The sequence below is a fragment of the Phascolarctos cinereus genome, unplaced genomic scaffold, assembly GCF_003287225.1.
Source record: "Phascolarctos cinereus isolate Bilbo 61053 unplaced genomic scaffold, phaCin_HiC Scaffold_2;HRSCAF=192, whole genome shotgun sequence".
Lineage (NCBI taxonomy): Eukaryota > Metazoa > Chordata > Mammalia > Diprotodontia > Phascolarctidae > Phascolarctos > Phascolarctos cinereus.
The window spans coordinates 33,660,742-33,677,991 of record NW_027555625.1 but is presented as its reverse complement, the minus strand read 5'-3'; the positions used below and the strand labels follow the sequence as shown (position 1 = coordinate 33,677,991).

Genomic DNA, 17,250 nt, shown 5'->3' with positions numbered 1-17,250 from the left:
TTAAGGTCAAATTTGAACATAGGTCCTCCTGACACCACTTTATGGAATGTCCCGCCTAAGTGTTCTTGAAGGCTCCATGAGTGCTTTTATTATGTCACAAAATTCTAGGTTGTATTTTCAATCCTAACCCTACATTCTAGGATGTAGTTTCAAATGCTATTGATATGTTTATTTTTACATTATCTTCCCCTGCCCAAATATATTTTCCCCTTTCCTATAGAAAGAATCATCCCTGATAACAAGGAATAAGAGAAAGAAAGCAGTTCAACAAATCTAATTTAATTAACACTTTTATTGACTTAGACAGTATAAGTCATATTTCACAAATATAACTGACCACATCTGCAAAGAGAGGAAGAGGAAGAATTCAGAACAGGGGAAAGGGGAAGGTCATCTATCTTCCCTTGCTCTTCTGAGATACTGTTACTTTGAAAATCAGAGAGGCAAGATTTATTGCATATGATAATACCTATTCTAAGAGAAGAAGATAGCCTCAGGCAAATTAAAAGGTAGTCAGATTACAAAATGTTATATTAAATGTGTTTTATATCATAACCTCATAATTTTACCACGGATTTTTATTTTCAACAAGATAGGAGGAAATAATTAAAAATGTCTCCTCACTTCTGACATCCTTTTCTGATGTATGACTAGCACTCAATTGGAAACTCTAAAATATAAGAGTTTACTTACCTTTTAATTGATAAATATGTATTTATTTCTTTATTGTTTCCCAAACTCAGAGAAAATGTTTTTCTAAAAATTGAAAGGGTTTTTTTTAATCTGCTAGAAGATTTATCCCCAAAAGCAAAAACCTATGGTTACTCTGGTGCATTAAGTGATTCTTAGAAATAAAACTCCTTTAGTCCCTTTCACTTGTCTGAAAGAATGATTTATGTGATTTTTTTTCCTTCTATAAACTTTTCCTAATGTAATTTAGGTTTGTTTTGATGCTGGAGGTACGTTTGATTGTATCCTATGCTGCAAAAATATAGACGGTATGATTTTTCATTTAGGTGCAAAAAATTATTTTTCAAAAAGTTTTTTTGGTCAAAGTGTAAAAGTTGTACATGGGCCTTTGAATGATTTTAAATGCTATGAAAGAAAAGTGCTTACACTAAAATTTTTATATCAAAATGTATACTCATGTTAAATTGATGAGAATCTTTGCTAATATTTGAAAATATATATTTTAATATCCTATAATATGATAGGATACTGTATACTTTGAGCCCAGGTCCTCCCAGGTACAAATGCAAGGCTATTCTCACTGTTCCATGTTGCTATTCCCTTTCTGTATAACCAGACCAAGGCCACAACTGAGATTCTGCACAAAAACATTCATAAGAGCACTCTTCGGGACACCAAAGAACTAGAAACAAACTCAATTCTCACCAGTAAAGAACAGCTAGGAAAAAAAAGTGGCATATGAATCACACTGTCATTTATATACTTAAAAATGACAAATATGGGGAATTCTGAGATGCATTGGAAGACAGGTACTAACTGACACAGTGTAAAATAAGCAGACCTAACAGAACATAATACACATAATTATAAAAATGTATATTTTTTTAAAAAACAACAAAAAAGATGCTGAACTACAAGTAACTGAAGAAAAAAAGCTGGACATGTTACTTATCAGACTAATGGATAGGTGAACAGTTTATAAATAAACAAGAGATAGCAAAGTTAGTTGTAAAATGGGTAATTTCAATTAAATTAAAAACGCTTTCTATAAATAGAACAAATACAGCCAAGATTAGAAAGAAAGCAGAAAATTAGGGGAAATTTTTTTATAGTTCATTAGATAAAGGTCTCATATCTAAAATATATAAAGAACTTTGTCAAATCTGTAAGAATACGGATCATTCCCCAGTTGATAAATGGTGAAAACATATGAACAGGCAGTTTTCCAATAAATCAAAACTTATAGTTGTATGATAATGCTCTACATCTTCATTGATTAGAGAAATGTCAATTAAAACAACCTTGAAATATCATTTCACACTTACCAGATTGGCTAAAATGATAGAAGGGTAAAGTAACAAATGTTGGAGGGTAGATGGAAAAACTGAGACACTAATTCATTGTTAGTTGAATCATAAAATGACCCAATCATTTTGGACAGCAGTCTGGAATTATGCCCAAAGAGTTACTAAACTACCTAGACCCTCTGACCCAGAAATATCACTACATGGTCTATCTACTAAGACGATTAGGGAAAAAGGAAAAGAACCCATATGTTCTAAAATGTTAAATGCAAAATGCAGCTCTCTTTCTGGTGGTAAAGAACTGGAAAATGCAGGAATTCCCATCAGTTGGGGAATGCCTGAAGAAGTTGTGGTATATGATTACTACTGTGTTGTAAGAAATGCTGAGCTAAATGATTTCAGAAAAACATGGAAAGACTTGAATGTAATAATGAAGACCAAAAAATGAGCAGAACCAAGATGACAAGCGCAGGTAATATGTGGATGGGAGATTGCCTGGGAATATTTGGTACTGCATCTGAGAGTCAGCATAGTATAATTCATACACTCCTGGACTTGGAATAAGGAAGGCTTATTTTCAAATCTCACCTCAGATACTTAGTAGCCAGATGATTCTGGGCAAGTCATTTTGTCTCTTTTTGCTCCTCATCTACAAAACCAAGGGCTTTGATCTCGATGGGATTTTTTAAAATATGAACCAAAACTAGGTTTTTTTTTCATCCAAAATTCAGTGTCTCATCATCAGTTCTCGGGGGTTAGGGATGGCCATTCAGTTGATTAGAATTCTTACAGCTTTAAAAGTTGTTTCTTTTTATAGTATTATTGTTAGGTTATAATTGTTCTTCTGACTTTGTTTACTTTAGTCAGCATCAGTTCATACTAATCTTTCCATGTCTCTTTTAAGTCACCTATTTCCTTATTTCTTATAGCACAAAAGTATTCTATTAAAGACACATCCTGCAATGTGGTGTCATTCCTGGTTTTTTTTTTCTGTCACAAAAAGCACTGCTATAGACATTTTTGTATATATAGTATTTTTTCCTCCTTTTCTATACTCGTTAGGATACAGGCCTGGTAGTGGGATATCTAAGCCAAAAGGTACATACAATTTAATAACTTAGGGGAGGTATTTTCAAATTTTTCTTTTTTAGAATGGTTGGACCCATTTATAACTTCTCTAATACTTCATGTATATGCCTTTTCCCTATAACCCTTCCTATTTTTTCCTGTTCCTTGCTTTTTGTCCCCATTGTTAATCTGAAGCTTGTGAGATGGAGCCTTAAAATTGCTTGAACGCACATCCCTCAACTAGTAATACTTCAGAGCATTGTTTCATGTGGTTTTGTATATTGTGTTTTTCCCTTGTGAAACTGATGTTCATTATCCTTAGGCCACTTACAAATTGGGGAATGGCTTTTATCCCTATAAATCTGTGTCTTATATATGTTGGAAGTTAAATTTTTTTGAACTGGCTACAAAGATATGGGCCTGACCATCAAATGTTTCCCTTTCAATCTAAGCTTTATTACATGTTTGTACAAAATATTTAAATTTTAATCAAAATTATCCAATTTGTCTTCTATGATTCTTGTTTGGTCATGAGTTTATGCTGTGTATTTTATACTAATTTTTCCACTTTGCTCTAACGTGTTTATGATGTGATCTTTTATACCTAGATCACACACCCATCTGGGGCTTATCTTTGTAAAAGGTGGGAGGTTTTGGTCTAAAGCTCATTTCTTTCATATTGCTATACAACTTTGCTAGCAATGTTTATCAAATACTGAATCTTTATCCCACTAATTTGGGTCTTTGTGCTCACTGAGTTCCAGGCTACTAGTTTCTGCTCTCTGGGTGGTATTCCTAATGTTCTCCTCAATGATCTATTTTTAAACCAGGACCAAATTACTTTTTTTCGGTCTTGTTTTGGTTTGCTAGGCAATGTGGTTGTGACTTGCCCAGGGTCACACAGCTAGTGTCAAGTGTCTGAAGTCACATTTGAATTCAGGTCCCTCCTGACTCCAGGGCCAGGACTCTATCCACTGTGCCACCTAGCTGCCGCCCTTAAAACAGTCTCTTTTTTTTTTGTCTAGGACCAAATTATTTTCAAAAATACTGCTGTGTAGCATAGTTTGAGAGTTGTCACTGCTAAGTCTACTTTGTGCGAATTTCCCAAGATTTATTTCCCAACATTCTTGACCTTTCTTTCTCCATCAGAATTTTCTTATTATTGTCTCTCATTTTATAAAATAACACTTTGTTAGTTTCAATGGCGTGAACTGAAAAAGAAAATTAATTACAATAGTGTTATCATTTTGATAAAAAAAAAAAAAAAGACTTATCCTCCCCATGGATAACAGTTTTCTAATTCTTTAGGTTTGCTTTTTTTTTTTAAGGCAATTGGGGTTAAGTGACTTGCCCAGAGTCACACAGCCAGTAAATTTCAAGTGTTTGCTGTGAGGCCAGATTTGAACTCAGGTCCTCCTGACTTCAAGGACGGTGATCTACCCACTCTGCCACCTAGTTGCCCCCTTGCTTTTATTTCTTTAAACAATGTTTTATAGTTTTATTCACAAAGTTCTTCTGTGTATCTTGGTAGGTATGGTCCCACATATTATTCATATTCAAATTGTAGTTTTAGCAAAAGTAATTTCGTTTTCTATCTTTTCTTCCTGGGTTTTCTTAGTGTGATATAGAAATGTTCATGCTTTCTGTGAACATGTGTAAATTGCTAAAATTAGTAATTATTTTGATTAATTTTTAGCTGTCTCTCCGGGGTCATTAAATACACCATCCTATAATCTGCAAGAAGTCATCATTTCGTTTCTTCTTTACCATTGTTTATTCATTCTGTTACTTTTCTTATTTCTATAGCCAATCTGAGGTAGTGACATGTTACTTCAAAGTTGTTTTCATTTACATTTCTCTAATGAATACTGACTTAGAGCACTTTCATTATTATTGATCACTTTGATTTCTTCACTGAAGAGTCTGTTTATTATTCTTTAACCACGATGGGAATCTTACTCATCTTTTCACAAATGTCACTAATTAGATGACAAAGTATTTGGCTACCATAAGAAGATCATAGTTAATCCTGCTCTTCACCTGCACGTCAATGTACTTCTTCCCTTTGACATTCAAAGCACTAGGCAGAAATCGCGTTGCATTAACATCTGCCACAAGCCCTAGTGATGCTTTGTGTTAAATAATGTGATTCCAAATCTTTACCGCCCACAGTAGCAACCCAAATGAATAGGAGCAGAAGCACCACTAGCAACATCAGGAACACAGCTCAGATTATGATTTATTATTCCTCAAGCACCATCAACAATTGTTCTTCACACATTAGCCTCAAGCTCATCTCATGGCTACAGGTCATCCCCAAGTGTCTTATATGACATATGCACAAGCATACAGTGAATACAAAGGATCTCCCAATACCACCATCCACTCAGTAACCTCTCCCTCTCTGAAGGTCCATAGGAGGATAACACAATCATTGCCCCTTTAGAGGACTCTGCAGAGAAGGGATATCTTCTCCCATGGTGCCTACATGAGGATCTCTGAACTGCATCTAGGGACTCAGAATCAGTCTAGTCAGCTGGGGGAATCTCCCCACACTCCTTACAATCCTGAAGAACCACTCTAGTATGAATTCCCTGATGGACATAAAGTAGTGTCCTTAGTCTAAAGGACTTATCAAACTCAAAAGGTTTCTCTCCAGAACTGATGTTTAGCAAGTTGTGTCTTCAGGCTGAAGGCCTTCCCACATTCAAGGCATTCATAAATTCTCTCTCCACAATGAATGCTCGTAGGTTCACTAAAGTAAACATTCAGGTGGAAGGCCTTCCCCTTTACGTCATATTCAGAAGCTATGAACTGTTTGAAGTTCAGAAAAATCTGACATGATAGGCCTCCCCACACTACTAACATTCATAAAGAATTTCTCCAGTATGAATTCTCACATACACAGTAACAAGAGGCTTCTTCCTGTAGGCCTTCCTACATTCACTATATACATGTTTTTCTCCAACGTGAATTTTTTCTGTTCGGTTTTTAGGCAATTGGGGTTAAGTGACTTACCCAGGGTCACACAGCTAGTAAGTACCATGTTTGGTCTGAGGCCAGATTTGAACTCAGGTCCTCCTGACTTCAGGGCCAGTGCTCTATCCACTGTGCCACCTAGCTACCCCTCCAAAATGAATTTCTGATGTCTAATTAGGATCTGAATTGCAATGAAAGGCCTTCCTACAATCCTTACATTCATGACGAATCTCACCAGGATGATTCTCTGATGGACATAAAGTAGTGTCCTCAATCCAAAAGCCATCCTCTATGCATTACACTCTTAACAATCCTTTCCTAAATGAATTCTATGTTGTTGAGTAAGTGGTGTCCTCACTCTGAACATTTTCCCACATTCAACATATACACAAGGCTGTTCTTCAGTATGAATTTTTTGATGTCCAATAGGATCTGCGCGGAAAGCCTTCCCATACTCCTTAAATATATTAAGGATGTCTCCAGTATGAATTTGCTGATGACTACTAAGGTGGTCCTTCCTGCTCAATGCCTTTCCACGTTCATTACATGGATATGATTTCTCTCCACTATGAATTCTGTGATGAGCTGTAAGTTCTGCCTTATCCCTGCAGGCCTTCCCACATTGACTGCACTCATAAGGTTTCCCTCCATTATGAATTCTTTGATGCACAGTAAGATCTAAGTAGTAGAGAAAACCCATCCGACACTCCTGATATTTCACAATGCATCTTTCCAGTATGAATTCTTTGATGATCAGTAAAATGTGACTTACTCTTGAAAGCCTTTCAACATTTACTACATTTCTAAGATTTCTATCCATTATGAATTCTCTGATGCAGTATAAGTTGTGTCTTATCCAGGAGGGTCTCTTCACATTCATCACATCCCTCCAGCATGAATTCTCTGATGACTACTAAGATGGTCCTTCCTCCTGAAGGCCTTTCCACATTTACTGCATTCATAAGGTTTCTCTCCAGCATGAATTCTCTGATGCACAGTAAGATGTCCCTTCCTCCTGAAGGCCTTTCCACATTCACCACATTCACAAGGTTTCTCTCCAGTATGAATTCTCTGATGCACTCTAAGTTGTGAGTTACTCCTGAAGGCTTTCCCACATTCACTACATTCATGAGGATTCTCTTCAGTATGAAGTCTATGATGCACAGTAAGTTGTGTTCTATACCTGAAGGCCTTCCCACATTCACTACATTCATAAGGTTTCTCTCCAGTATGAATTCTCTGATGTACTGCTAGTGCTCCCGAATAGCTGAAGGCCTTTCCACATCCACTACATTCATAAGGTTTCTCTCCAGTATGAATTCTGTAATGCACTGTAAGTTGTATCTTTTTCCTGAAGGCTTTTCCACATCCACTACATCCATAAGGTTTCTCTCCAGTATGAATTCTCTGATGCTGTGTAAGTTGTTTCTTCTCCCGGAATGCCATCCCACATTCACTACATTCATAAGGTTTCTCTCCAGTATGAATTCTCTGATGCACAGTAAGATTTGACTTCCTATTAAAAATCTTCCCACATTCACTACATTCATAAGGTTTCTCTCCAGTATGAGTTCTCTGATGCGCTGTTAGTGTTCCGCTATACCTGAAGGACTTCCCACATTCACTACATACATGAGGTTTCTCTCCACTATGAAGTGTGTGATGGGTTGTAAGTTGTGTCTTATCCCTGAAGGCCTTCCCACATTCAGCACATTCATAAGGTTTATCTCCAGTATGTAGTCTCTGATATACAGCACAATGCTTCTTGTTCCTGAAGGCCTTCTGATAGTCATATTCATTACAATCGAGAGGTTTATCTTGAGAAAATTCTCTGCTCTCTGAAAGGAAGAATAAAAAGCTCATTAACCCTGCCTTTTTTGCCCTTTCCCAAACTGCTTGGTTACTCAAAGGTTTTATAGCTATTCACTTGCCTTCTCATTAGAAAAGGCTAGGCTTACTGCTCTTTTACTAAGAATCAATTTATCTTATTTGAAAGTATGATGACTCAAAGGTAAGATATATACATGATTTGACTGAGGATGAAATTACCTGGATGAGTGAATGAACCCTTACTCTATTTCAATTGGCTGACATTTGAATGGAATGAGACTACTGAGGAAAAAACAGATAAGTTTGAGAAATGGTAAATGTATCCTTACCATCTGAGGTGAAAATAGGAAGAGAAAAGACTGAATAGGAAGAAAGAGATAATTCAGTTTGGAGTGAGAAGAGAAATACATACATGAAGGGAACAAATAAAGAAGACATATGAGAGGAAAAATGACAATTGTTGCCATAAATTTTCTCTAAAAATCCAACATATCTACTTGGTAAGGAACTGACTGAAATCTGTAAGACTAAGACATACAGGTGTTTTTGACATAGAAATTATTAATAATTACCTGAAACATTGCTCAGAACTCTTCTAATCAAAGAAGTAAAAATGAAAATAATTTGGAATTAGCAATAAAAACTCATCAGCTTAGGAAAGATACTTTAAAATGATCAATTTTGGCAATTATGTTGACATAGCTACTTATTAAGCTGCTACTGCCATTTTTCTGAATTACTTCAACGAGAGCTACAAAACTGTTCATATTTAACCCAATGTTCCCAGTACCAGGTATGCATCCTCAAAATGTTAATGAAAGCAAACAATGAACTGTACATAAACTTTTCACAAAAAGTTTTTATGAAATAGCAAAACATTGAAAACTTATGGGTACAATGATGGAGTTATGGCTACATTAAGTCCTGTCACATGAACCTAATAATGAGCCTTTATAAAATAATTTCAAAGCATAAAGAAAAACAGGATGACACATAACAAGAGAGACTGAAGCAAGGGGAATTAGCTTGGGATTAAATATTTTAAAAACAGCACCAAGTAACATAATCAAAAACAAAAGACAACATCAGAAGATAACTAAGAAGCACTTAGTACACATTATTAATATCTTAAGTAAAATACTTATGTTAAAAGGGAGAATGATTCATGCAAGTGAGGCAGGAGAATGCCTGCTTAAGAGAAAAGAATCTTCAGTGAACATAAGAGAAATAACTGACCTGTATTAAGGGAACAACATTCTTAGTTACATGTCAGTAAAGAGATACATTAAAAAAATAACTTCATAAGATTAAAAAAAAATGAAGTTTGAAAGTCTCAGCTCCTTTCAATAGGCCTAAGAGGCTTTGATAGGCCACTCTGTACAACATTTACAAGAGGTCTGACCTAAAATAATCAAAAAATCACTATTCTGCAATGACCCATCTGTTGTGTTTTAATGTAGTCACCTGGACAGCTGTTTCTTGGAACATCTGCCTTTGGCATCCAAGATGCTTCCTTTCTTTCCAAATGGTAGATCACATCTGGTTTGGAAACTGCAAATCCTGTTCATTGAAAAGAAAAAGTGCTAGGGAGTTACCTCAGAGTTCCATCATATATACATGAAATCTTCCATCCCTATCTTATTAGAAAGGAGAAAGAATAAGGGCACTGAATGTATCTTGCACTACCAAGAGCACTATCTTAGCTGATTTTGTCTGAGACTTTTGTCTTTCAAACATGTGGGAATTAATGGGCTGGGTGGAGAGAACAGTATGGTTTTCTGGTGGGTTTTTTTTTTTTGTTTCAGGGGGAGGAAAAATTACACTTTTAAAAAAAGCATCCATAAAACTTAATACAAGAATTCAAAACTAGTTTCAGCCCTCTTTGGGAAAAAAGGAGGTAGGCTAGGAAGACCTCAAGGATAGTACAAAAGATATAATATCTTATGGTAGAATGGATTACTGAGTAGGAGTTTAGAAAAATCGTTCATTTGACTCATTCTCTCCTTGGACAATGGTAAAATTTTATATGATGAAACTTACATTGAGATTGAAAAGAAAATCTTGGATTTGAAGCAACAGAGAGGGGAAAACATATTCTCAAGGTTGACAATTCGAGAAATCGATTTCCAGGAATACTACGCAAAGATCTTTTTTTTCCTGGAAACTGGTAGCACAAGTAATGTGTCTCTTGGCTACCAAAGAATTAAGAATATTTTTCTCTTGTACACCAAAGAATAACTGTTAAAATCTTGAAAGTTGTCACAGTATACATCAAGACTTCAAACGAGTAGCTGTTCTTACCCAAAGAGACCAAGTTCCTATAGTTCTCCAGCATCACATCTCTATACAACTTTTTCTGAGTTGGGTTCAATTGTACCCACTCCTCTGAAGTGAATTCCACAGCCACATCCTTGAATGTGACTGATTCCTGAAACACAAAAATATTTGTGCTTACCCAAAGTTCTCTTATGAAGTTCAAATGTAAACTGCTTGCCAGTAGGGTGAGGAAACTGAGGGTTTTAGGACAGCAAGTGGTACAGGATTTTGACATCTCAGTTTGTTCTACAACTGTCATGCCTTGCTTAATATAAAACTGATATACCAAAAAGACTGAACCTTTGTTTCCCCAGTCATTTCATCTCTCACTTGCCAAAAGGGAGCGACTCATCAATTTATTTGTTTATTTATAGCTCAGTACAGTGTCTGGTATGTGGCAGGCACTTACGAATGCCTCAGATAGAAGTGATAAATACAAGTAGGTACAGAATGATTTCACATACACACCACACACCAGCACACACATACACACATTTCTATCTAGTAGCAGACATCTATACGGTGGGAGGGGAGAAGGGAAAGAAATTTATATGATAATTTTATTATATATCTAAAAGAAGTAGGAAGTTGTACATAAGAGACTTGTAGTTTCACGTGCAATCATCTTTTTTAAATATATATGTTTCTAGAATGCTTGTTTTATTCCATAAATTAAAAATTAAGTGAATAAAAAATGTTAGAAAAGAATTCCTCTCTTATTAGTTTGTAAGCTCCTGAAGGGCAGGAGTCATTACTGCCATCCTCTGTATCTTCAACTTTTAGCCAATGTCTGGAATTTGCAGGTGCTTAACTAATGCTTATTGCTGTAAATAATTCGAACAAGACAAATTTTAAATGTGTGGTTTTTTTACTTCTGCCCTCTGAGATTAAGCAGTAATATGGCTAAATCCTTTTCTACTTCCTAAAATAAGCAATGAAAATGGAATAGTTGAAGACAGCTATCATGTGGTCCTAAGGCTTCTCCTTCTATCCAAACATACCCATTTCCTTTGACCAATCAGCCTGATCTCTTCACAACAAAGGCAGTTACTTTCTTCTTTTCATCCAATCGTTGTGCTTCTTAAAATGGGCAGCTCTGAAATGAACATGCTTGTGTTCAATGCTCCCGGAACCATAAGAGTAATGGCAAGCATAGGGGACTACAATCTGCTGTCTGAAACAGCATGTGAACAATTTTTTAACTGCTAAAAAAGGTGTTAAAGAACCATAACTTTCAATTCATATTTTAGAGGTGTAAGACTTTAGACTCCAATGTGCTCATTTTATACATTAGGGAAGTGAGGACCAGAGAGAGAAAGTGATTTGCATAAGGTCAAAAGGGGAGTAAATGGTAGATGAGCACTTTGCCCAGGTCCTTCTGGCGATTCTCACTGAACCATGTAGCCATTCACTTTCTGTATAACCACACTAAGGCCACAGCAGAGACTTTGCATGAAAACATGCATAACAGCACTCTTTGAGGCAGCAAATAACTGGAAACAAACTGAATTCTCACCAGTAAAGGACAGCTAGGAAAAAATGACATATGAATCACATTGTCACTTATATAGGTAAAAAGGACAAACATGGAGAATTCTGAGAAGCACTGCAAGACATGCATTAACTGAGGCAGTGTAAAATAAGCAGACCCAACAGAACATAATGCACAAAATTACAAAACTATAATTTTCTTAAGAACAATGAAAAAGATGTTGAAGTTCAAGTAACTGAAGAAAGAAGTTGAACATATTACTTATCAGACTTATGGACAGGTGAACAATTTATGAATAAACAAAAGATAGCAAACCCAGGTTTACATATTGATTAAATTAAATTTAAAAGGATTTGTATAAATAAAACAAATATAGCCAAGATCAGAAGGAAAGCAGATAATTGGGGATATATCTCACGTTTGTTACCAGGGCTTCATCTAGCAAGTGGAGAAACCTAACAATAGTTTAGAGCACAAGTTCATTTTCAAACCACGGGAAGATGTAACAAAACAGCAAAAAAAAAATCATTACGTTTGGGAGGTGGGAAAAAGAAGGTAAGAGAGCTTAGGATATGTTCTATGAACCCAGCTGGAGAGGCAGGAAAATATAAGTGAAATGGATCAGATCTCATCCATGATGATGATGATCCATGATGATCCATATGATGATGACAGAGTCTACATTGAAATCTAACTACATTATGTAAGGGCAGGGTGGGTTCAGGGAAGACTGGTACTTCTGTTGTGAGGGCTTGTACACTACCAAAAGGAGTGAACAGACCCATGACAATACGATTGCCATTGCAGGACAATGCCACACCACCATCATCAGTGCCCATGCTTCCCCCATGATGAACCCTTATGAGGTCAAAGAAAAATGTTATGAACACCTGGAGATTCTTATCATCGATGTGCCAAAAGAGGACAAACTTCTAATTCTGAGTGACTTTAAAGCTTTAATGCTACAATAGGCTCAGACTACCAGACATGGCAAGGAGTCCTTGGGAGGTATGCAGTTGGAAAAACAGCAGTGGTCACTTACTACTGAAAAATCGTGTATCTCATGACCTCTTATCACCAACACTATCTACCATTTACTAAACACAATAAAACATCCTAGATGCACCCTCCACAGCAAACACGGCCATTTAACAGACCATGTGATTGTAAGCAGAAGAGGCCGAGAGGACGTCAGGGCGATGAACACAATGTATGCTGCATATTGCTGGACTGATCACAGACTTATCCTCTCCAGATTAATCATTCTACAATGAGAAATCATAAGCCAAAGAAGATATAAGTTGTATAGCTTTCTCACAGATATGCTTTATTACCATCATCCCATCAACCCTGAAACAAGGACTCCACTATTCTCTGATCTTGCCTCCAGACTAGGTTTTAAAAATCTTTTTCTGACATTTATCACCAGAATAATTTCTTTCAGGGTTTGTTGTCTCTCCATTATTTTTGTATATTGATCTATTTCTTTTTTTAATTCATATTCAATTAATGGTAATTAAAAACATCTTCATTCTCATGATTAGTTATGCTTCAAGTCAACTGGCTATTAAAAATAATGGCTAACTCTCAAATGCAAGGCTTCTGATATAAAATTTAGTCTTCTTTTCTTTGTACTATACTGCCTCTTGAAACTCTCTAGTTTAATTCACTTTAACACAGCATTCACCCAAAAAGCAGATATGAATCAAGAACTTCAGTCTTAAACCCTTATTATACATGAGATAAAAATGTATGATGTACTGGGGCACTAGGAGGAAAGAACACTTATACCAGAAGGGCTTCTTCTCATCTTTCCTCCTCCAGTCTAAGGAAGAAGAGCCACCCTTAACAAAAATCTATTTTCTAGTACTACCACTTCCCCCTCCACATTAGCGGCAAAAAAGATAGACAAAATCCTTCTAATAACAACTTATAGGCAAGCAAAACAAATTCCCACACTGGCCATGTCCAAATTGTGAGGAAAGCTGAGTGCCACAGAATGGATGCTTTTGAATTGTGGTGCTGGTGAATACTTTAAAGAGTCCCTTGGAAAGCAAAGAGGTGAAATCTCTCAATACTTAAAGAAATTAATTCAGATTTTTCACTGGAATCTCAAGAATAAAGGTCAATCACATGAATGTCAGAAGTTGGGTAGCATATTTCATCAGGAATCCTCCTGAAAACAATAGGTGGTCACTGGGTTAATCAGTTTTTAAATCTTTCAGATTTTTTTGTATTCACAATATTGCCATTGAATAAATTTTTCTACTGCTCTGCTTACTTCATTCTGCATGATTCACACAAGTCTTCCTAGGATTCTATGGAAAAGTTCCTTGTGTCATTTCTTATATTACAATATTTTTCTATCACCTTTACAAACCAAAACATGTTCAGCCATTCCACAAATGATTGGATTCCCTCAGTTTCTAACTGTCTGCCACGACAAAAAGAGCTGCTATCAATGCTTTTGTACAATATGGGTCATTTTCTCTTTCTTTGATCCCTTTGCACCTAGGAATAGTACTACTGAGAAAGAGTATGTGCACAGTTTAGTAATTTTGTCAGCATTATTCCAAAGTGCTTTCAGGAATGGCTGGTCCATCGGCCCTGAAGTCAGGAGGACCTGAGTCTAAATCGAGCTTCAGACCAAACACTTGACATTCACTAGCTGTGCTACCCTGGGCAAATCACTTAACCCCAACTGTATATAAAAAAAAAAAAATGGCTGGTCCATGGCGCAGCTAGGTGGTAGAGTGAATAGAGCTCTGGCCTTGGAGTCAGGACCTGAGTTCAAATCCAGCCTCAGACACTTAACACTTACTAGCTGTTTGACCCTAGGCAAGTCACTTGCCTCACCAAAAAACCAAAAAAACAAAAGAATGGCTGGTCCAAGTTGTAGATCCATCAATAGCAGGGGCCATCTCAAGTCTTGCTGATCTCTATCTTGCCACTGAACTCAAATGGCTTCAGAAGACAAAGTGAAGCCAGTGACCTTGTACAGCCCTCCCTCACTTAAATCCAATTCATTTGCAAGTCATGGCATCATGTTCCTTATGAGATGGTCCTCTTCCAGAATGAAGGACAACCAATAACTTGTGAGTAGTTTGAGCTGCCTCACTGGGGACCCAACTGGTCAGTTCTAGCTGGGCAACTCAGCTCCTTCCTCTCTTCTGTCTTCCCTCCTATCTCTCCCTCTGAGTACATGAGTTATCATGCCCCTGGGGTTTACAGGCTAGATTTAGTTCTTAAAGGCCATGCCTGCTCCAGGTTCGCCGTGGCCTGCGTGCCCACACCGAACTGAGCTCCTCTCCCCGCTTGACGTGATATGCCTTTTAGATCAACCATCCAGGCTGTCTTGGCCTGGAAATTTGTTTTACTCTGTCTTTTTGTGGGTTCTCCTGCTTTAGAATTTGTTTAGAGCCATTTTGTTTGCGGGTGTTTGGAAGGGTTTGGGGGACAGCTCAAGCTTACTTGACATTCCTTTCACTGTCATATCTGCCCACCCCAGAGTACTTACCACTCCTCAATCCCACCCAAATCTTTTCAGTGTACATAACAATCAGTCTGACCCCCATTAAGTTGCAGAATCCCTAACAATACTGCCCACTATGTCGGCCTTACAATAAAACTTGTCTTTTGTCTGGAAGAAGGTTTCAGTGCTTGAATTCATTCCAGGCAGATGCTGCCCCATACCCTGACAGTTTGGGGTTCACAGCAACCCAAACTGCATCAGAAATGTTTTGTATTACTTCATATCTACAATGGATACCCTAATGTTCCCCTTCTTAATGGGTAGGAGAAGGACTGGAGGGAGGGGAAGAATTTGGAACTCACAATTTAAAAAAACCCAACAACAAAGTAAATGTATGTTTGTTTGGTTTTTTATGTGTGGAGAGGATAAATTGGTGTCTGTCGTTATATGATTCTCTCATGCCCACAATTTCTAGCGTTACAGTACAGGACAAAGAAGCCTATCCCACAGTCTCTGGCCTGAGATGCTATTTCAGGAAAGAAGCAAGTGGCACTCACCTTTCCTGGCCTGGCTGTCAGTACAGAAGCCATTCCCTCTTCCTCAAGGTTCCCATCTACTGGGGCAGAGCAGAGGCTATACAAGATAAAGCTGGGGAGGAAAGGAGAACCAGGAGAGTTAGGGGTCATGCTGTTGGGTCTCCCTTGCTCAGAGACTAGAAATTCCTATTCCTCCACTGCAGGGCAGATCAAGGAGGGGGGCATAGTACTGGGAGGTGGGGGTAGGAAAAGGCCAGAAGGAAACGGTCATTTTGATGGGGTATAGGCCCAAGTCAAGACCTCTGCCCCTCACCTGAAAAGAATTGGGGTTCCATTTGTTTGAGGGGGAAATGACGGGATACGGGCCCAAGTGGAGATCTTTGCTCATTACCCCAAAAAGAATTTGGGTCCCACTTTTCTACAGGCCCTAGAAAACCCAAACTTGGACTCTCCCTGAACACTCCCACTTGACTGATTAAGTCTGAGCATTTCCCTGAGGCTATAATCTTATTAACTGGCCTTTCATTATAGCCTATGCCCAATCTCCCAATTCTATTACCCTTAACCAAGCCCAGCTTTCATTGTCTGTTACTTCCCAATCACCCTCAGACACTTCCCACTCTTGATCCTATGGTCTAGACCCCATTCTACCTCCCAGTCACCCCCATCAAGATCCCTGCCAGACCCCTGCTCCCAGACCTCTCCTCCACAAACTACCTGGCCACTCCTAGATCCCTCCCACAGTCTTTTTGTATCTAAGATCCCTCCTGTCTCCATTAAAGTGCTCTGATTCTTACACTCTAGGCAATGGCCGAGAGGTGTTCTAGCCCGCTGGTCAATATTCTGTCCCAAATGTTTAGATGCCTTAAGAGTCTGGCCAACATGGCAGATCCTTGATAAACCTTGTCTTTCGCTGAAAGGTTTGGGTCGAATTTATTTGGACATTCATTCCTGCTCTTGATATTTCGGGGTGCCAGAAATCCTGAACCTTCAACAATTTCTCTTCTGGGGGGAAGGGGTCCAGAAGGAAGCTGTCATTCCTCTCGAGGGCAGGGGGGAGGGGTGTCTTCGGGCCAGAATATCTTTAGAGACAAAGTGGAGAACTGACAGGTGACCCTTTCGTCAGGTGACGAACAAGGGGCCCCGACAGCATCAGGGAGGGCTTCCGGGAGGAGGCGCTAGCCAGGAGGATGCTGGGAAGAGATGAGGCCACGGAAGTCCGCACCGAGGACCAGACAGACCCACCCTGGGAGCACATTCCTAGGGACTATGGGCACGGGGCAAGGCCTGAGACCTGGGGGGTCAGGCGCCGAGCGGGGTCACTAGAAGCGGGTGTGACTGAAGGAGGAATACAACCTACCCCCAGGCTCTGCCTCCACCCGCTCGGCCTCCAACCCCCACCCTCCTCCCCCGACAGGCCGCTGGCAGACCACTGGGAGGCCCCGCTCTCGTCCCCCGCTCACCCCGTCACACTTCAGCTCACGACAGAGAAGCGGAAGCGGGAAACAGCAAACGTGGAAGAGGAGAGAAAAGGAAGCGGAAGTGTCGTAGTTAGAAGGAAGT

At 38.4% G+C, this 17,250-nt stretch overlaps 1 protein-coding gene across 3 annotated transcripts; it reads right to left on the bottom strand.

Annotated features, from left to right (window-relative positions):
* Window positions 1–272: 272 nt before the first annotated feature.
* Window positions 273–17,243, bottom strand: LOC110196362 (uncharacterized). 3 transcript variants are annotated; one of them, XM_020969529.2, is made up of 5 exons: window positions 17,151–17,243; window positions 15,709–15,799; window positions 10,173–10,299; window positions 9,336–9,431; window positions 273–7,879 (listed from the first exon to the last, which is right to left on the bottom strand). In XM_020969529.2, exons 2-5 carry the CDS (start codon window positions 15,739–15,741, stop codon window positions 6,921–6,923), a joined length of 1,215 nt encoding a protein of 404 aa, XP_020825188.1. In that variant the 5' UTR covers window positions 15,742–15,799; window positions 17,151–17,243; the 3' UTR covers window positions 273–6,920. The 3 variants fall into 3 exon arrangements, with proteins under 3 accessions (XP_020825188.1, XP_020825189.1, XP_020825191.1); XM_020969530.2 differs by lacking the exon at window positions 17,151–17,243 and adding an exon at window positions 16,485–16,618; XM_020969532.2 differs by lacking the exon at window positions 17,151–17,243 and adding an exon at window positions 11,189–11,283 and having other exon boundaries at window positions 15,709–15,794.
* Between the last annotated feature and the right edge of the window lie 7 nt (window positions 17,244–17,250).